Source organism: Natrix helvetica (assembly GCF_964273705.1).
Source record: "Natrix helvetica genome assembly, chromosome: 3".
Lineage (NCBI taxonomy): Eukaryota > Metazoa > Chordata > Lepidosauria > Squamata > Natricidae > Natrix > Natrix helvetica.
The window spans coordinates 126,709,345-126,731,234 of record NC_138549.1 but is presented as its reverse complement, the minus strand read 5'-3'; the positions used below and the strand labels follow the sequence as shown (position 1 = coordinate 126,731,234).

Here is a 21,890-nt window from a genome sequence, read left to right as displayed (position 1 = left end):
CTTCATTTCCACACTTATACTTTTAGTGACTTGCTGAAGAGCAAAAATAAATTTTATTATAACTTTCTAAATTTTGCTCACTGTCGCCTTTTGTGCGGGTGGATTAGACTCCTCACTCATCTAGTGTGTTCTCACAGTGGCCAACCAACTGCTCAAGGAAGTGCACTAGTTTCCCAACAGGCTGTTTTACTCTAACCACAAAAACAAACGTGTAGTGATCAGATTAATTAATTAATTTTTAAAAATTGCATGCCTGGAACGTATTCAATCTCTTTTTCCTGTTTTATTAACATATTAAGCTCTACAAATATGTGATACTCTGAAGAAAATGATAGAACTTGTACATTTTTGATTGTGTGCAACAATTACATTCTTTTTTGCCTCCTTTGTTAAGGTTAAAGCAGCGGAGTTTTATGTAAGACATGGATAGATGCAAACATGTTGGGCGGCTAAGACTTGCCCAGGATCATTCCATTCTGAACCCCCAGAAGTGGTACTGCATGGACTGTAACACCACCGAATCCATTTGGGCTTGCCTAAAATGTTCCCATGTGGCATGTGGAAGATATATTGAGGACCATGCACTTAAACACTTTGAAGAGACCAGACATCCTTTGGCTATGGAAGTAAATGATCTGTATGTATTTTGCTATCTTTGTGAAGACTATGTATTGAATGATAATCCCGAGGGTGACCTAAAATTACTGAGGAGTTCTTTGTCTGCAGTTAAAAGTCAGAAGCATGATCCTTCTGCTAGAAGTGGTAGGACTTTGCGGTCAATGGCTTTGGGGGAGGATGTTTGCAACCATCAAAGAGCACCTCAGGGACAACCTCAGATGCTTACAGCTCTCTGGTATAGACGGCGATCGTTGCTTGCAAAAGCATTGCGAACATGGTTTGATAAAAGTTCTAGAGGCCAACGAAAATTAGAACAAAAAAAGCAAATGGAAGAACTGGAGAGGAAAAAGGAAGTGGCCAGGCAGCGACGTCAAGAGATGAAACGGAGATTGTTAGAGGAGCTGGCAAACACTCCTCCAAGAAAAAGTGCCAGGCTTTTATCGCACATTCACAGAGAGAACCTGATTCCGCGGAAGTTCAGAGATATGGAAGCTAGTTCCCCTACCTCAAGACGAGTGCAGAGTAGCAAATTCAAACAATTCTATTCCATCCAGCGTAAACCTCTTATGACTCCTGGTGTGACTGGACTAAAGAATTTAGGAAATACATGCTACATGAACTCTATCCTTCAAGTATTAAGTCACCTCCAGAAATTTAGAGAATGTTTCCTGACACTGGACCTTTGTGAAACTGAAGAACTCTTAGCTAAGACTGTAATTGGAAAATCTAGAATATCTGGAAAGCTAGTCACCGGATCTACTCCAACAGAGTCAGGCAGAAATGATCAACTGGGTTCATTTGGCAGGCAAAGCCTATCTGTTGGTTTAAATGGTGGGTCCTCAATAAGCAAAAGTTTAGAACTAATACAGCCCAAGGAACCAAGTTCAAAGCACATCTCTCTCTGTCATGAACTGCACACACTCTTCAGAGTTATGTGGTCTGGGAAGTGGGCTTCAGTGTCTCCTTTTGCCATGCTGCACTCTGTATGGAGTTTGATTCCAGCATTTCGAGGTTATGATCAGCAAGATGCTCAGGAATTTCTTTGTGAATTGTTGGACAAAGTGCAGCAAGAGCTGGAATCAGAAGGAACAAAACGCAGGATCCTCATCCCTTTTCCACAAAGGAAGCTCACCAAGCAGGTCCTGAAAGTGGTGAACACCATTTTCCATGGGCAGCTACTCAGTCAGGTATGCATGTTATCCAATCCTTTGCCCAGCCAGAAATACTCATTTACATACATAGAAAAAGAATCCACATATTTTTCTAATGCAGTATAGTTGTCCCATGATTCTTTTTCTCTAGTTGCAGCCAAAGGTGAGCTTTTAAAATTTAGCACATAATTCTGTGTGTATTTATGGACTGACATGATTCTTCCTCTTCAGATTCTTGTTTCTGTTAAGGAGTTTTATGACCAGTATAGGTGGGACTGTTGTTTCTTCTTTCCTTGAATATACACCCTTGTATATTCTGATATGTCTTTTATAAACTTTATCATTTCTTCAAAAGCATATTTGATAGAGTGAGACTGGTTTTATATTTTAAGCCATAAAGAATTTTTGTCAAAACAATATTTTCTTAAAATAATATTTCATACTTTATTTTCTTACTTATATATTCTATAAATATGAATTTGTTCTTGTGCAACTGTGATCCTTGGCATTATGCTAAGAGAGCTACAAACTGCTACCTTTCACAATCTCTGATTTCTTTCTTAATGTTTTTATTCATGCTATCTGTAGTAAACCACCACTTTTCCTAATGCTGGAACTGTGGGAGAGGGTCATAATGAGGGCTTGCTCAGAGCTGAAGCTCATATACTGTCAAATCATTATTTTTTTACATAGAGGAGTGTGGCAACTGGTCTCTTAATTTGATAAACCTAGCAAATTGAATAACACATTTTCTTTCTTTAATCTGTTTTATATCACTGACTGTTGTGAGAGAGAGATATTGACATTTCAGCACTGCAATATTTTGGTGATTCCAGGGATCTGGAATTAAGCATCTTATTCCTGCCTAATTGTAAAATAGTTGGATTTTTTAAAAGCAATATTTTAAAATTAACATTTGATTAACTTTATGCTAATAGAATAGTCTTTGTGTTATTCAGAGAATCCAATAGAGTAAAACTGATTATTATACTAGAGAATTGTATGAAGGTAGTAAAATCACATGATGCTTTTTTTGAAAATGATTCTATCTGAGAAGTTTAAAACAAAATATCCTATGGATGGTTACAGATTTGGGTCATTTTAGACTGGAAAATAAGCCGATGGGAATAATATTTTTTGTCTCTATTGGAATGTTCTGATATTCTTTTTTCCTTGACAGGTGACTTGTATAACATGTAATTATAAATCCAATACTGTGGAACCCTTCTGGGATCTTTCCCTGGAATTTCCAGAACGTTATCATTCTATCAATAAAGGGATTGTGCCTCTTAATCAAACTGAGTGCATGCTGACTGAAATGTTGGCCAAATTCACAGAAACAGAAGCTTTGGAAGGGAGAATTTATGCATGTGACCAGTGTAACAGTAAGAAAAATCTGTTTTGTTATGTGTTCTCCTTGAATCTGTTGAGAAATGTCCTTTATAAATTTAAAGCTCAGGTTTTTTCCAAGAAGGTGCTTCCAGATGTATGGCATGTGAAATCATGGAATTTCCAGTCAATGCAGTCGTAAGTCCTGCTGGATGGGAATTCTGGAGATTTAGCTAGATAATACCAAATAAGTAAAGCTGGTATAGTTTCTTTCATTATTTTTAAATTGCTGTGAAGGAGTTCAGGAAAATTATTAATAATTATGTTTACATAATATCCGCAATAACAATTGATCATAGATTGTAAAAATTTTACTCTCATATAGAACTGTCTACAGATCGCAGTGTCTTGTATCTCTCTTTCCCAAAACAAAGCAAAGAAAACAAATTTATCATTTCTTCTGGCAGATTGCTGAGATATCTAACAGATATGCTGGAGATACAAGATAACAAAATTTCTTGAAAAAGACTGCATTCTCTCAAAAGATAGAAATACTTGTTTTAGAATACAATTGTACAGATTATTATCCCTTAAAAAGGAATGGGTGGATGAGGTCCAAAAATTACATGGAGTCATTAAGTTTTTGTTTTGGGATCTCCAGAATCTTTTTTTCAGTCACTATTGTCAGAAACCAGAGATACTGTTTATTGCCATTTTTAGGGGGCAACCAAAGCCGTATGTTTTAAGGCATAAATAAAGCAAATTAAAAATCCTAAATTCCCATCCTATGAAGAAAGGAAAGAAAATCAGAAAAATGTTGGACTGTCCAAAAAGAATATATGCATGATCTTGCCCACTTTGCTTCACTGATCAACAATTATAATCTTGCTCCCTTAAAAAATGTACAATGGCACTGGTCATTAAAACATTGCCCAACCTTACCCTACAATCCTTGTAATTGTCCCTAGAAATCTTCCAGATGTTGCTAACAAATTGTACTTTTTAGGAGCTAGGAGAAATAATTAAATACTTCTGTGGAATAATTATGTTGCATTATAATTTAATTTTCAATCACTGACATACCTCTAAAGCCCATATCTAGTCAATGGCCTAGATAAAGTTGTGTACCCCAGTTTTAGAATTTTTTACCTTCAAAAAAATAAAAGAATGGCATATGGGGAGAAAGCAATATAGGCAGTCCTTGGGTTATGATGACAATTGGAAGCAGAACTTCCATCTATAAGTGATGTCATTGTAAAGTGTTATGTTACGTGACTACATCACTTAGCGATGGTACTTCTGGAAATCCTGATTGCTGTTATAACCCCAGGAGCATGTTTCATTAAGTAGGAAGAAGCAGACATTCCAGGCAAGGATCATAGGGGTGTGGGGGGTACAGAGGTGGTGGTGAGTGCCATAAGCAAGGCCCTATGAAGTGTGGGTGGGCTGGTTGGGATCACAGATGTGTTAGCAGAAGCCATGGGAGGCACTAAGGGATGGGTTCTGTGGGGGATGCTGCCAGGGATTCACACTACAAAGCAAGGGGTGCTGCCAGTGGGCACGTACTACAGAGAACTGGTAGAGGGTTCTTCAGAGTTTGAGAGCTCTGGGGACTTCATAGTAAGGCTCCTCTTCTTACACCTCATAGTGAGTAAGAGCAGCAGAAGGGAGTTGTGATCTTCCCTGCCAACTTCCCCATTGACTCTGCTGGTAGGAAGCTGGCAAGGAAGATTGCAAATGGTGATCATGGAATGTTGCAATAGTTATAACTTTGAGGACCAATCATAACTACTGCTTGTTCAGTGTCACTTTAACTATGAATGGTCTCGGAACCCAGTGGTCATAAGTTGAGGACTATCTGTAATGGTTGAAGGAGAATAATACTTCTAGTCATGTCATGAATTCTATACATACATGAAATACAGTATATATAGATGATTAGGAGCAGGTAGATTTCAAATTTGAACTGAGATACTGTCTTGAATTTTTCACATTTAGAACTTTAAATTTAGCAATGCAGTAGTGCAATGCATATATTCAAGCCTCATGTTGCACTTACACACAAGCTCAAAAGAATAGTGCATATATATTGGCTCCCACAGAGACCAACTATAAAAGGGAAACATTGAATTGGGCACAGGCCATCCTTTAAATAGCAAAGCAAAGCAAACTACTTTATTGCTTGTCTCTTATTTTTTATTCTCACTATGTTTAACATTTAACTGGTATTTAAAAAAAAATTGGGGTAAGTGATTTCTCTTTTTATAACTCTTCTGCTAATTTTTTCATGAAATGAGAACCAAATTGGTTTTGAAATCCATAACTAGTCCGTGTATAGCTAAAGAAATTGGGCTACAATTCCATATTTCAAGAGAGAACAACTTGCAGCTTAAGGCCTCACTTCAGCACCTTCTTTGTGGTCCTTGCAATTTCCTTGACGAAAATATATAACCATGTTTATGTGGGAAACTGAAAGCATAGCCATAAAAATAGGCATATTAAAGTTTTAAAAAGCAACTCCACAAACCACCAAAACTAAAAAATTAAAAAGGTATAAGCAGAAATTCCAGGAATGTTTATCCTTCTCACCTTTATTATTTAGATTATGGCTTGCTGAAAATGGTGTCTCCATTTTCAGCAAGCCATAATCTTGAATCTAAATCTCTGTTTGTTGGCTGCAACTTTTATATTGAAAGATGGAAGCCTTTAATGCATGACATCTATGTTCTTTCTTAAATGTTACCTAGGCAAACGACGGAAGTCTTCTCCCAAACCTCTTATTCTAAGTGAAGCTAAAAAGCAGTTAATGATCTACAGACTACCTCAGGTCCTCCGGCTGCACCTTAAACGATTCAGGTGAATAGAAGGTGGTAGAAATGTGGAGTCATTTTTGTATCTGAAATGGCAGTGTAGTTATTACTATACTATTTCTAGAGTACTAAACATAACACCTATATGTCATATTACTTTTGAAGGAAATTGGAAGAAAGTTTTATTTTTATTTTTTATTTTTCTGAAAGAAATATTACAGAGCACAAAGAAAGTAGGTACTTGTAAAAATATGATGTACATAGTAAAATATTAGTATACTTTGCAGTTGAGCAATTCTGAAAAAAGCCCATTATATTCTTTCTTCATGTATATTCACTTTTGTAAAGAGAGTTCTCAAGTTTAAACATTTGCTATATTTGCAAAAAAAATGTTGATTCGTCTTCTAATTACTGTATACGGATTAAAATTATTGCGTGCTAGAATTCTTTTAAGTTGTGATTTAAAGGAAGACTTTCCAAAACTTGACATTAAAATCTACTAGGGTCAACCTAAGGTATAGAATTGATAGGAAATGTTTCAGCCATTTGCCATCTGTCTGTGGAGTATGTCTATATGCATAGCAGTTGAAAATGCTAGTAATATAATTGCAGCTCTTCGTGTGTTTCAAGTGAAACATTATTTGGGAAGCAACTCATAATAGTGCTACTGTTTCTTTTGTGGATGCTGATGTTTGTCAAACAGGAGACTCTCAAAGCAGATTGCAATGAATTACATAATTAGCAAAATTAGGAAAAATATTCATTAGCATGATGTATCTTTTAATGATCAGTTTACAGTAAAGGAAAAGTTACTTCTGGCCTTTGAAAGTTTTACATTTGTATAATTTTAAAAAAATAATTCTGTTGCTTCCATTTCTTTGAAGATTCTGAAAAGTTTCTTTACAACATTTCTGTGCTTGGATTCAGCCATAGTAGAAAAAAGTTTGTTGTAGTATTAACCTGTAGTAATGAGAGTTCTTTTGTAGAGCTGGTTGATAGTGACTAGACACTATGCTATTGTTCTATACATCATAGGTTTGTAACAGAAAAAGAAACATCCTTCCTTCCAGGAAGTATATTCCAATATCTACATTTGTTATCTGAGTTATGTTGAGTTATTGCCATAAAGGTTAGACGGGGATGTATTTTATCACATTTTTTGTTCAATTTGTATGCTGAATTGATCATGCGGAAATTAGATCTCAAATTGCCTGATGTTGGAGTGTAGATTGGCGAAGAACCATAAATAATTTGAGGTATGCAGATGATACAACACTATTGGCTGAAAATAAGGAAGACCTGGAAAAAGTGATCTGGAAAATCAAGGACAAAAGTGAAACAGTGAGATCGAGTCTTAACATCAGGAAAACAAAGTTAATGACAACAGCTGCAGATGGACATGAGACATTTAAAATCAACAATGAGGAAATTGAATTATTTCAAGAATTTATCTTCCTTAGATCCAAAATTGTTCACGGTAGCAGTTCTACTCCTGAAATCAAATGCAGGATAAACCGTAGGCCTCACTGCAATGATTAACATGAATAAGATCTGGGAAAACAGAGATATTGATATAAATACAACAAGCAGGCTAGTTAGAGCAAACATTTTCCCTATAATGATGTATGGTTGCAAGAGTTGGACATTAAGAATGGTTGATCAAAGAAGAATTGATGCCTTTGAACTGTGATGCGTAAATTATTGAGTATACCTTACCATGGACAGCCAGAGTAATTAACAGGGAGGTGCTAATTGTATAAACCCAGACATATCACTAGAAGCTAAAATCATAAGACTGCGTCTGATTTACTTTGGCTATGGCATTGGAGAAGGAAATGATGCTAGGAATGGTTAGTGGAACAAAAAGAAGAGAATGCACCCAAAGAACACGCTGGCTTGATAACATCAGATCTAATACAAAGTTGAACTTGCAACAATTGAAAGAAGCCTTTGCTTCGCAGAGTGTAATGGAGAGCCCTTCCTATAAAGTTGCCAAGAATAGGACATAACCAATGGTTAAAACAACAATAAATTTGTTACATCTAGCAGCATAATCAGTATTGGTAGTTTCCTAGCAATTAAGAACCTTAGCCCTAGCATAAATACATTTATTAATTATCCATTTCAGAAAAGGACTTGGTGAAGAAAAGCAGAATAGTTTTCAAATGTTATATCAGAGAAGTTAGGTAATAACGATGTTTTAAAAACACATATTAAATGAATGTCAATTAAATTTGAAAAAATATTAGTTGAAAATGGATACAATAATGACAATAATTAGTATATTACATTTTTTTCAAAGACGTTGCATCAGATCCTTTTTCATTTTAAAAGTCCTTTTGATTAAATGTTTTCAACTTGCAGGTGGTCTGGACGTAATCACCGTGAGAAGATTGGGGTCCATGTCCTCTTTGACCAGGTATTAAACATGGAACCTTACTGCTGCAGGGATACTTTCTCCTCTCTTGACAAAGAGACCTTTGTCTATGACCTCTCGGCTGTGGTGATGCATCACGGGAAAGGGTTTGGCTCAGGACATTACACGGCATATTGCTACAACACAGAGGGAGGTGCGTGAGCCTTATTACAGGGGAAAAAAATAATGCATCTTATAAATTTATCTCTTCCATAAAAACATATTTGTTTTGTGTAGAGTTTATATTGCTCAGCTTTCACTGTGCATTGATAACATTAGAATTAAAAAATCTGTTAGGTTTCTGTAGCTTAAGCACAATGAGGAGAAACTTTATTGCTTGCTTTTTTCAAAAAAGAGTTTACTTTCTCTCTTTCTCAGGCTCGCATTTTATTTGCTTGTATGTGCATGTGAGACAGAATCAGAGCGATTGATGTTTCCATTACTTAAGCTGAAAAAAAACTTTTGAGAAATCTGCTATGAAGAATTTAATTGCATCATCTCCAATCAGTTATTGTGTTTCTTTGTAAAATGCTTGTATTACATTTTTCCAACCTTCTGTAGGAAGAATTAGAATTATTTTTTCTCTTAAATATCAGTCAGAAATATCCGTGAAACAGAAAAACTGAGATCAGGAGAGTTTTTTTAAGGCACAATCAGAATCTCAAACCTTCTCTTGGGCTTATGGAATTGATTGCATTATTCTTTGGATGTCTTTTCCCCAATGACTATTTTAAAAGAATTTGTTGGACCACAATCTTGCCATTAATATTTTATTTTATTTGTCTCATTTTTAGGGTTTTGGGTCCACTGCAATGACTCCAAACTGAATGTATGTAGCGTGGAGGAGGTATGCAAAACCCAAGCATACATTCTTTTTTATACACAAAGAACTATACAGGGCAGAGCAAGTATCTCAGAAACACAACTTCAAGCTCAGGTGCTGTCTAAACACAATGTTAGAAGACTGACACTCCCCTGAAAGGAGACATTATTCTCAATCAACTGATTCTTTTTCAAAAGCCTTTGGAATTAATTCAGCTAGGCAGGAACAAGTACTGTTGCAAGAATTTTGGATCCACCTTCTGGAAAATTTGTCCTACTATGTGCAACTTTGTTCTATAAGATTGTAGCAGAACATCTATTTTTTTTAAAAAGGCAGATGCATTTGTAAACCCTTCCTCCTCCAAACAAAGAGTAACAGCCTCCAATGTGTACGACCATTTATCTTCTTTCAAAGAGGAATTGCTATGTGGTATGAAAAAGTAGGTACATTCAAAACTTCTGTGTACAGCCAGGATACAAAGCCATTAAACTGACCATAAATCTATACATTGCTTAAGAAAATATATGAATAGTAGAATTCTATCTCTGTTCTGTTGATGTGGTGAACTGTTGTTGCACCTCTTGGTGAAAATGACTCACCAATTATCATACATTGTTCTTTCCAACCAACATAATTTAGGTAGATAGAATTGTACTATACAAAAACTCTAAAATGCTTAACAATGATTTTTCTAAACTGGGAAAATATGCTCATTGGTCCTTGTTTATATCTTTCGGGTAACAAATGTTTGTACCCTACAATTACTCCAATCTGTTAGAAAGAACAAAAGTGGAAATTATATACACATCTGAGTAATTTGTTGCATACTTCAATTTGAACCTGTGCTAGAAATTACAAGTACTGTTTTTCTTCCCCACCTAATCTTAACAAGACAGCTACGTAAACTGAATTTGCAACCTTTTCTTGTGTAATTATAATAGTTAATATGGGATATATTACTTTCAAGACTTTCATCATCTACTGTTTATCTTATGATGATCAGTGCATGAATAGGACTTGTGAATCCATTCAGGTTCACAGTGAAGCTTAGGTTTTTAGTACTACTGACGCATTGTTCAACAAACACAGATTTTTTTTAAAATCAACTCTTTCCCTAAATGCATAAAACATTTGCATATACAAGAAAAAATGGTGAGGAATATAGTAGCTATTAGTAACAAGATTATTTCACCCTAATAATCTCCTTTTCATGACCATTTTTCCATTCAGTTTTCCCTTTGTTGTGTTTTTGAGAAGTCTCTCAGAGGTTTATTTTGGAGTCTGACGACAAAAGAGATTGCACCTAAATTGTGCATCTATATTCTCTTTTCCCTCAGTTGCTGTTCTTGCTGTCTCGGAGACATAATACACATACAGCTCTGGAAATCTAACAGTAAAAATCTAGCATACTGTATATCTTAAAGGAAAAACCCCTGACCACATCACACTAACATCCAATTTAACTTTTCACTGTTAACCTTTCATGATTATCACTATTTCAGTTCTTTGTGAAGGGCATATTTGGAAAATACAGACCTCACTGCAGCTAAGCAGCTTGCTGCCTTTCAGTTAAGAAATACTGATGTATAGCATACAAATCCCATGTTATTCACTTAAGATACATGAAATGGATTCTTTTGCTGGTTTGTACAAAGCTTTAAAAAATTCACAGGAGCTTTAATAGCTGACTGTATTTGTACTAGCCAACCAAGAATATAAATTGTTGTGTATAAGATTCAGCTTTCAGCAGGGTGGGAGAAATCAATGTCTATGGAGATATGTAACAAGCCCAACTCAAATTTGGTAGTGTCAAGCTGGAAGTTTTTATGGTTCTGGCACATGAAGTGTTTAATGTGCTTTAATGTGGTAATTCTGAATCTGTATTTCAGCAAAATCCTGATGAAATTGAATCAGAAAATAATTAAAGAAAAACCTACCGACTTGTCTCTTCTCATCTTGCTAGGGAACAATATTGGAAGTGCATGGGATTGTTATATGCAGTGTTAGTCTTGACCCTATGATTCGCTTTCTGATTCTATCAAATTATAGTCTCCAGTCAGACAGATAGGAACACGCAGAGCCCAGATGTGACTTATAAAACAACATAATTGCTTTTCTATAAAGTTTTCTTTTAGCAGAAGCATTCTTGATAATAAATTCACAATTCAACTACTGTAATTATTAATAGACATTTAAGGAATGTAATATAACTTGAATCAAGGAGCAGAGCTTCTTTTTTGGTAGGATTGACTTTGGTGAATTAAAGTGCAAAAATCAGCACAATGATTTTTTACAGCATGAAAAGCTTTGTAAGGATTATCTCCAGGAAAGTTAGTTGGGGCTGACGTGCAGGCGTCACTTATTTTGCTTCAATATTATCATTATTTCAGGTTATTCCTCTATTCAAGAATCCCAAAACAAAAATGAAAGGTGGCCATTTTTATAAATCAAGATCTTTCAGCCACTGCCATTTGCACTCACCCATTCTTTTTTCTCCCATTATTTGTTTTCTTACTGTTTTCCTCATTGAGTGCCATAAAATATCTTGCTCCCCCAACTCCACTACACCCCAATAATTCAAAACATGACCAAGAATATCTTGCGTGTAAGATTCCAGTTGTTTCTACTCTCATAAATAAAACAAAATACTGCCTGGCAGCTAAACAATTTTGAGTGGGTTCTCAGTGGCTCTAATTCATGGATTCTATGAGAGATTAGAGTTCTTGAGATCTCTTATGTGCCCATCGCCTTCTTTCTTGTCCTTGCAGGAAATGGCTGATGCAGAATTTATAATTGTGAGGTATTCAGAACTGTACATGCCTCAAAGGTTACCCACCTCCAGAAAAAGTAAACGTAGAAAGATTGAGCAAAAGCTGGCACAGCTTCCATTAATGCTGTTTGAGTATTACATCCATATTTGAGCAAATAGGAACATCTGACACTTATAGGAGATATATGGGGAAGATAATAGAGAGGTGGGTGTATTAATAGCCATGAATGTTTTACATTTCCCAAGATTTGAAAAGTCAGTCTCTCATGTGAGTAATAGTGCCATGGGATATAAAAATGTGCAATTAAGAGTTATCTTGAGCGATGGAAGTAACTTACTTTTGAATTCAGCTTGCTGTTCCCAACACTGTGAGGTTTCTGTAATATTAGCTTTTATTTGGAAGCGATAGTGTATAGCATTTTTATGCTGTTTCTTTTATATCTGCTGCAAGCAGTGTTCTTGCTATTCTTTGTACACTGTTTTAAAGTGTCCTGGTTGGCAGAAAATGAAATAATTGATAATTCTATCTATTGCCATTATAATCGAAGCCTAACAGAATAATAAATGATACCATGTCTTCCCTTATTATTTTTTTCTCTAGCCACATTCAACTCCTTTCTTTGCATATATATTAATTGCAGGGCTGACAGGATCAACCAGCCCTGATTTGAAAATATTTATCATAGAGTAAGTGATTCATTCACACAAAACATAGTGTACCAGCAAAGATATGACTAAAAGCATATGCGTACCTGTTAAACCATGGCAAGTAGTTTAGTCATGTTAAGAGTTACATGGTCCTAAGAATGCTAACTAGGGAGCAAGCCCATTAACGTGAGTAATTTACTTCTGCATAAACATCTTTGGGAAACAACTTTTTAATTTACCCACAAAAATAAGCTGGCTACATTTAAAACTTAATCAGCTAATTTTGTGCCTGTTGCCAAACTAGTGATGAAAAATAAAGTTCAGTGAAGCAATTCAGGACACAATTTTTTAAAAAGCTATCAAATCAGATATAAATCAGATTTTATTAATTTGATATACCTGTATCTCTAAAATTTGCAGAAGAATAAGCAGCTCCTAATAAAAAATAAATGTATACGAAGAAGGAAAAGAAAATAATGGCTATTTTTTCCTATTAGATAACAATGGAAAATATTACCAACTTTATCAAGCAAATTAATTAGGACAATATCCTAGCATATTTCTTCATTGTACGATAAAGCTGAACTATGGAGACCTTTTTTATTGCTGTTGCTTTTGAATGAGCTGTTTTCATTTACTTCAGGGAAAGTTTCTATACACAGAAATTAAAATGCACAAGTAAATGTGTTGTATGGATTCATAAGGAGATGCTAAGAAAAAAGCATGTCTTTATATATACAATCTCTGATTGTAAAATTCCATGTGTTATGAATGTTATATCTAAGGAAAGAAAGTGAACGAGTTAATTTTGAAATAATAATAATCCCCAGCACAAATTGCAGCCGCATCCAACAGTATTGCTGATTATTATGTTTATGGATTGAGTGAAAGTTGGGTATAGGATTAATTTTCCCTCCTGATAAAACTTTATGAACAATTTTTTAAAGTTTAAAATGGTGCCTTGTACCTAACTATATTTTGCATGGGACACAAGTTTTTAGTTTCTTCACTCCCAGATCTGAGTCTTTACAATACTTAGGTAGCAGGTTTGGGTTTTTTTAAACATTTCTTATCTGTATGTGAATGGAAAAATGTTTCCTACCAGCAACTTGATGTATTTTATTGTATATGTCTAAATACTGTATTTCTAATGATGCAAATGGTTTGCTCAAAAGTAAATCATTTTGGGTTTTGTGTTAAATCTTTGTCGGTATTTTTTTATTGTTTTTAGATAGGATTATTCCTCTTTAAGCAAGTAATTCGTAATTAAAACACAAATGGTAAGAATGCCTAGAGCAGCTTATTGACAAAGCAGTTTGAAAAAGGCTCTTAAATTACTGATTGGTGCCTTGCATGATAATGGTTCTCTTTTGCCATGATGTTCTTTCTCTTCTGTTAAAAGATGATAATGACTCAACATATCTTCATGCAGATAATACTTCAATAGTATGAATAAGGCATATATGTTTCAGTATAAAAAAGATTAACAGATCAACCATATACTATTTCATGAAATAAGACCTAACATCTAGTTTCTAATGCATTCTTGAATACAGTACTTTGAATAAGATTATTCATGGTTACTATTGCATAGCTGTAATGTGCCTCTTTTGAGTTGTAGCACTTCTCAATAGGGTCAAGACTTCTGGATTATTTGTAATGCAGAGTATGCAACAATGCTGATGCAGGTTGAACTATGCTCTTCAAATTCACTTTAAATGGGATTGTAAATGGAGATGTTAAATACGCTACCAAGTGTTAAAATATTTCATTTGAACAGAAAGGTTTGCATATATGCATGCATGATGAGCTGAATCTAAAAATTCACATCTCAATTGCCACTGTTTCTTAGTAAAATAAGAATGGCCTCTTCTACATATTCAACCCAGCAGTAAGGTGAAAAAATGTTATTACACCTATACATTTAATAGTAAAATTATACTATTGTGGATGCTATGTAATACTCATAATACATAGTGTGTTGTAAAATTCCTTACAAATCCAATACAGCATATAAGAAATCATTGGAACTGAACACAAATATAAACTTGTTCCTGGTGCTGCTATAATCCTACATTTAAGGAAAATCAATTTTATTACTTAGGAATCCAGCAAAATATAAGATGAATAGTGATCTAATACCACCACTTAGGAAAGCCCAATACATATACTGCAGTTCTGCAGAATAAATCATTAACAATTGGGAGACTTAAAAATTTAACTCCTAAGTGAAGTGGTAGTTGAAGCAGTCTGGGTTTAGAGTTGATGTTATTCCAGCAGCAGATAGTATTCTGCCAGCAAACAAACTTAATTCTTTTCCCATTCCAATCAGTTCAGAGAGAATTTATTTCCATAAAATGTTAAGATGTAGTATATTAGCCTTATTAGACTAAAATTAAGGAGTAGGCTTTATTTCTACTTTTTGAAATTGTATAGAAATTGCTTTTACTTAAAAGTATGCTGAATGCTTGGATTAGATTGTGGGTTTTCAGTATACAAAATTCAGTAAGTCTTCTCTGAGAATTGATATATTTTGACACCAAAACAACCCTATTTCACACTGAAAAGTCAATTTTAAAGGCATTTCCTAAATGCAAGGATTCTCTACTTTTTTCTTACTGCTAATATTATTCTAAGAGTAGCAAAAGTTGTTAAAACTTTGACTTTTGGAAGAGTTATGAGTAGTAATTTACAGCTTCACTTTTTACTACTCATATAATCTTAATTATCAAAGTGGTCTTATTCTACATTTGTGGTGTATATGATACTGCCTCTCCTACAAGGTTTTGTAGAATGGAAGTGAATAAAAGAGGACAGACCTGTCAATATCCAGCAGTCTGTCAATCTGTTTTTAAACTTCATCTAATCTGATATGTTGATATGTGGATTTAAAGTGTTTTTAATGCAAGAACTTTTAGTGACACAAAGATGAAAAATGACATTTTCTGTCCATTAAGTACAGCTCTGACAGGATTACATTCTTTGTCCTTTCGTCCTCTAATTTTATCTATGATGACTGCTGGTAGATTTATTGGCTTGTGTTTCTTTTGGATTAAGCTATCTTTTATCCATATTTTGAAAAATATTTCTGATGAAAAATCATTCTGCTTTTGCTAACTAACATATTTAAAAATGTTTTGCAAAGGCAGTGGCAATCTTCCAAAAGAGGCAAAACATCTCAACTTAAAAAAAATACATCTTTCATAGTGTCCAGTTAACTTGAAAGGCACATAGAGCAATTCAAGGAATCAAAATGCTATGCAACAGAATTCTTTTTCCATGTATAACATACAATCAACTCCAAGTACCACACAACTGTTATATCGGCTGAAAGTTGTCCATAATTAACCCTCACCTAGGCCTTTTTAAAATGTATTTTTTCCATTCAATAGTTAATAGTCCTACTTAAACACAGGACTGGGGCTTGTTACTTCTTTAAAAGTGAAATATGAATCATGTTTTTATGATTTTGTAAATCTCTACTCTTTTTACCTTGTTTTGTAAGCTGAAATTTCCTATTAAAAAAGAAAAAAGTCCAGTGCACTGGCATGTCTTTATTTCACATTTCAGGTCAGAATCTAACAGTTCAATTCTGCAAAATAATGTACATATATAAAAAACATTTCTTCAAAACAAAACAAAAAAAACAATAGAATACCATTATCTATTATTATTATTTGAGTATAAAACCTAATGCTGCCAAAGAATCAATTAAGCATAGTGAAGAATGATGTAGAGGTAAAATATTGTCTCTGTTTTCTCCAATTCTTCTTGCCATTTTCTCATGTAGAGGGAAGTTCAGATTTATAAAATCTGTAAAGAATGTAATGATAAAAAAAATTACAGGGTTGATGGCACTGCTCAACTGAACAAAAAAAGCAATATATAGCCTTTCCACAAATATACATAATCTATAACTTACAACACAACTCTCATTTTCAAATTCTTATTCTGGGAGAATGCAAAATAAATCCTAAAAGATTTTAGAATTCTATAGCTAATCATACCGTGTTTCCCGGAAAATACGACCTGTCCCGAAACTAACGCCTTGCCACATTTTTCATGTGGGCAAAAATATAAGCCCACCCCCAAAAATAAACCCCCTGGACAACCCCCCTCCTCCAGCCAGGCAGAGCACCGCTCACCGACCTAGCGGTATCCCGAAGGCGCCAAGCTGCGGGAGCCGGGCTCTCACGTTGCTTGATGCCTTCAGGATACCGCTAGGTTGGGGAGTGGCGTTCTGCCTGGCCGGAGGGGGGAATTGCTGGTGGCTGCTCCCTTGCAAGCGGGCTCCCGAAGAGACGGGCACAGCTTCAGGGGCGAAGCAGCCATGAGGTGACCATGCTCACGCGCAGCTGCCCGGCAAATCCCCTCTCCAGCCGGGCAGAGCACCATTCACTGACCTAGGGGGCATCACTAAGGCGCCGAGCCACTTGGCACTCTGCCCACCCACCCCCAGCTCCCGCAGCTTGGCACATTCGGGATACCCCCTAGGTCAGTGCACGGAGCTCTGCCCGGCTGGAGAGGGGGGTTGCGCGAGCGCCTGTTCTGCCCCCAGCCTCACCAAGCCCTTGCGCAGCTCTCCCAGGGCACCACTGCCGCCACGCTCCAAGCATAACTTCCAAACTCCAAAACTCGGCTGCCGAGTCTTCCAGCATCGGCCACTCTAGGAGTGCTCTCTATGGTGGGCTGATTGGAAGACTGTCTGGAAGACTCTGTCAGGCAGCGGGCCCACCATAGAGAGCACTCCTAGAGTTGCCGATGCTGAAAGACTCGGCAGCCGAGTTTTGGAGTTTGGAAGTTACGCTCAGAGCGTGGCGGTGGCGGCGGTGCCCTGGGAGAGCTGCGCAAGGGCTTGGTGAGGCTGGGGGCAGAACAGGCACTCGTGCAACCCCCCCCCCTCTCCAGCTGGGCAGAGCTCCATGCACTGACCTAGGGGGTATCCCGAATGTGCCAAGCCACAGGAGCTGGGGGGTGGGCAGAGCGCCACGTAGCTTGGCGCCTTAGTGATACCCCCTTGGTCAGTGAATGGCGCTCTGCCCGGCTGGAGGGGAATTGCCGGGCAGCTGCTTGTGAGCGTGGTTACAGTCCGCTCACAAGGGAGCAGCTGCCCAGCAACCCCAAAACAATAAGCCCTCCCTGATAATAAGTCCAAGGCCATATTTCGTGGGGCAAAAGAAAATGGCTTCAATTGCTTAGTGATAAGTGATTAGTGATTAGTGATAAATGAAGATTTTAAGAAAGATCGTACATTTTCATATTTTCATGAAGGCTACAGAATTAAAATCTCACGTTAAACTTTCAAATCCAGTTATTGAAAAGACATCATATTTGTTGTATGTTCTTAGGTATAGTTTCACATTTGTTGTATGTTCAAAGATGTAGTTTCAGGGATACAAGAATAACTGTAATCATTTTAATAGTTAATAGATTTCCAAATACCACTAAATACTCGTTTTTATCAAATATCTCTCTTTAATTTATTTCTTGCAGACAAGTTCAAGTAGAATTAGAAAACCTTTGCCAAAATGCCTGCTTAGGTATGTTTACAATATTCTAGAATGTGAACAAATTGTCTTACAAAGTCTAAACAGGTTTAATGGCTATATATGTACACATTTGTACACTGGTAGTATTTTTCTTCTGCATTTTCAAATAAGAACAATAAATGTAACCACCCCCTTATGTTAAAATGGCTGTGGTATAAGAACTTGGTAGAAGGGTTTTTATAGGAGGAGTCAAATACACAGCCTCCTTGCCTCAGTTGAAGACATTCTACTTACCATCTGCTGAGGAAATACCCTTATAGCAGAGCCTCCATCTCACTGGAGGAGCAGGCTGAAGTTGAAAATAGTTTTCCTTGGGAAAAGGGAAGAAAACCTCCTATGCAAACATTTTCATGGATGTAGAGGTGCTTCCTGCTAAAGGGCACTGCCTAATTTTGGTTTTCAAAATGATTCACTTTAAAATACCAACTACCTATTTACTAGGAGGTTGATATTAATATAGCACACAAGTCAAATGGCTTTGTAGGACCTAATACCAATTCCTGCCTCTGCAAAGAATTACATTTGACGCTTGTTATTTACAGTTTTTGCAAGGATATAGCCAGTTGTTAGTTTGCTGCATTTGAGCCATTGAATTCCACAATGGAAATTCCATGCACTGAATAATAAACATGGGGCATTGAGAATAGGAAGGAATGAAGGCCTTGGTCGAGATAAGAATAGTTTGGCGCAACTAGCAAAAAGTAAGGACTGAATTCAAATTTTGTCCATGCCGTTGGATGTACCAGAAACTAGACTGGGAAAAGTTGAATCTCCTTTAGCTACTACCGATACCAAATATATAAAAAAAGATTGGAGCAAGCTCTTTTGGAAAGCTGCCCACCAATAATGATCAGGCTCAGACTGAGTGGCTGCTTCTCCCCACCAAGAAGAGCTAATTTAGTTGCTGAGGCAATCATGTTTCATTAAGAATTTCTGACTTTAGGGAGGCAGAATATTGCTTTGAAATCACAACTTCCATCTGCATCTTAGGGCTATGTAATTTTCCTAAGTTGTTTTGTTTGTAGCAGGACAGAGCATCTGTTCAGGGTTGGCAGGACCCTTCACACAGCTGTTTTTGGAGAACCATGCTATTTTCGGTGAGGGCAGCTAAACTATCTTTTCCCAAGGTCTGATAAAAGATAGGCTGTGAAAGCTGTGAGTTTTAAACACTATGCTTTATTCCCATCTCAAGGACAGGAGAAAATTCTATTTGCCCCTAAATTAACTTTTGACAATATTAGAAAAGGCATAGTTTCTTTAAACTTAAAAGATAACTGGACAATTTTTGCCTAATCTCAATTTTAAGACAAACAATAAAAAAGGACTGGGTTATTTAAAGTAAACAATACAAAGATCATAAATATAGCACATTTTATACAAAATTGGGTAAGGGGAGGACTTAAAATAACAAAACATGCTTTATGTCTTATGACTTATATATTTGCATGAGATATTGGGACCCAAATATATAATTGTGGTACATATGTGTCACTAGATGGATATTGTCATTTTCGCATAATTGTGGTTTGGTAAAAACAACAACAAGGGTTCTTAGAAATTTTTAATCCCGTCTTTATTATTTTTAAATAACTTAAGGCAGCAAACATATCTAAAATTCCTTCTATTTTTCTACACCTGCACCATGAGATAAGATGGACTGGTCCAAAGTCACCCAGCTGGCTTTCATGCCTAAAGTAGAACCAGAACTCAGTCTTCTGGTTTCTAGTCTGATATCATTATCACTGGATCAAGCTGGGTTGCTTTCATAAAACAAGTGTAATCAGTTTAATAATTAATTGGGCTTGCCATAAATGAATAATTTGCTTAATAAACGTGTTAAGAAATTACACACTATGGTATATATACTCACCTGCTATGCAACAGGTTGTGGTGCCATCAAATCAATGTCTGTTAAGTTTCTGGCTACCCAGACACCTACTGCAAAGAGTCCCAGATTAACTATGAGATTTCTGTAACAAATACAAGTGAGAGTTAATGACAACTGATACTGCTTATACAGAATGCTAATATAGAATTTTCTATCTAGAAACACTGAAAGCGTATTCTTAGGTTACACTATCAAGTAACATTTTTTTCAGTTGCAGAAATTATCTATATGTTTTCCAGTGCTTTGGGGCGACTTTTTCTAACCCAAAATATTTTAATACTGCTATAAAGAAAATGCCTAGGAAGGTGAAGCATGATGCCTGTTGTTTTGATGTAGCTCTTCTGTATACCTTAAGAACACAAGAGCTTAACTGTCTCAAGGCCTGTCAGATTTAGCGGTAGTTCCACAGTGACTAGATACTTATGGAAACTTTCTAAGGAGGACATAAAGAATAACAGTTCCTGAGCAAACAGTAATCCCTGAAAGTCTTAATTCTTCACGATGGATGGATAGATGGATGGATAGTTATAGTATATGCCTCTCTCTCTTTCTCTCTCTCTCTCTCTGTTAAAATCAGGTAGGGAAAAACGAGTTTATAAAGACACGAGAAGCAAGGCGCTCCCTCTTTTTTCCAGTAAGGTTTCTGGTCGAGACCCGAAGCTCTTCAATTCCTCTCTCACCTGCGGAAGTCATTGCGGTCTGTGGCAAAGCGATAAGCTCCTCGGATCCAGCCGCGCAGACCTTCAGGGGTAACCGCGCCGGAACTCCCGCCAGCAGAGCCTATTTGACCGCCTGTCACCATAGCTAAGGCTCCGGACTCTCCTTGGCAGAGACTCGCACGAGTTCTTTGAAGCAGAGGAAATATCGCCGGCAACCCAAAAAAACCGTCACTGCCGGCGCGCGGCCTTTACGTCACTTCCTGTTTTCGGAGCCCTTTAAAGGAGGAGAGACGTCGCACTTGTTTCTTTTCTCTGCTGCGGAGGCGCGAGGAAAAGAAAAGCGCGAGATGCGCGGAAGAAACGATTCCCGGCGTTTTCATTCTTGGCAACTTTAAGATGTGTGGACTTCAACTCCATGTTGGCTGAGGAATTCTGCGCGTTGAAATACACAAGCTTCAAATTGCCAAGTGGTTGCCCCTACAGTACCTCGTGGAACACCTTTCCCCACTTGATTTGACAACTCACACACACACACAAACAAACAAACAAACAAACACGTGTGTCTTCTAGGTTTTGGAAGGTCATCAAGATCTGGCTTTTAAACTAGTGTTCTGAGACAGAATATAATGGAACAAAAAGAATAGAAATGAGAGTAATTGGAGTTTGCTGCAGTGCATCCTAAGATGATTAAGGCACAGGGTTTTTATTTTGTAGTTTTACTCTGTTATGGTTATGTTTGATAGTACTTGTTTTACCCCTTGCGAGCTGCTCAAAGTTGTTATAGGAGGAGTGGCCATACAAATTGAGATAAATTAGAATTATTCCTGTAAAGAAAAGAGCAAGAATAACGCTGTATAACCCAAGACACCAGCTTTTGGACAGTAGCTATGGAATTATGTAAGAATGTGAGGTTTTGGGAAATAAGGCTAGTGATTTGATTAGTACATTCCAGGCCAGGTCAAGCTAACATTGGCAGGAAAGCAGCTGCCATGCTCAAATTAATAGTGCTATGATCAAGATACAGCAACTATCGGGTATGGCATATCTGGGAAACCAGCTGTTAGGATTGTTTGTTTTATTGGATTTATAAGCCAAAACTTATCTCACATAAAATGACCAATGATAATGAGGGGCATTGATGGGGTGGGGTTTTTTGAAACTATTTAAATCTTGCATTCATATGTATCATTGTTCTTCTGTGGCTCTATCCACATGAGCATAGAAGGCCA

At 36.6% G+C, this 21,890-nt stretch overlaps 2 protein-coding genes across 8 annotated transcripts in view; one reads left to right on the top strand and one right to left on the bottom strand.

Annotated features, from left to right (window-relative positions):
* Positions 1-13,026, top strand: part of USP49 (ubiquitin specific peptidase 49) — a 38,513-nt gene extending 25,487 nt beyond the window's left edge. For 6 of the 7 annotated variants that reach the window (XM_081947088.1, XM_081947091.1, XM_081947090.1 and 3 more), the window contains 5 exons: positions 395-1,805; positions 2,950-3,154; positions 5,846-5,954; positions 8,273-8,478; positions 9,119-13,026. In XM_081947088.1, the coding sequence (XP_081803214.1) occupies positions 423-1,805; positions 2,950-3,154; positions 5,846-5,954; positions 8,273-8,478; positions 9,119-9,303 (2,088 nt within the window). In that variant the 5' untranslated portion in view covers positions 395-422 and the 3' untranslated portion in view covers positions 9,304-13,026. The remainder of the gene's footprint in view (positions 1-394; positions 1,806-2,949; positions 3,155-5,845; positions 5,955-8,272; positions 8,479-9,118) is intronic. The other variant, XM_081947093.1, reaches the window with a different exon arrangement.
* Positions 13,027-16,104: 3,078 nt separating this feature from the next.
* TOMM6 (translocase of outer mitochondrial membrane 6) lies at positions 16,105-20,892 on the bottom strand. Its single transcript, XM_081947094.1, has 3 exons — positions 20,683-20,892; positions 19,985-20,084; positions 16,105-16,378 (listed from the first exon to the last, which is right to left on the bottom strand). Exons 1-2 carry the CDS (start codon positions 20,802-20,804, stop codon positions 19,988-19,990), a joined length of 219 nt encoding a protein of 72 aa, XP_081803220.1. The 5' UTR covers positions 20,805-20,892; the 3' UTR covers positions 16,105-16,378; positions 19,985-19,987.
* Positions 20,893-21,890: the final 998 nt, after the last annotated feature.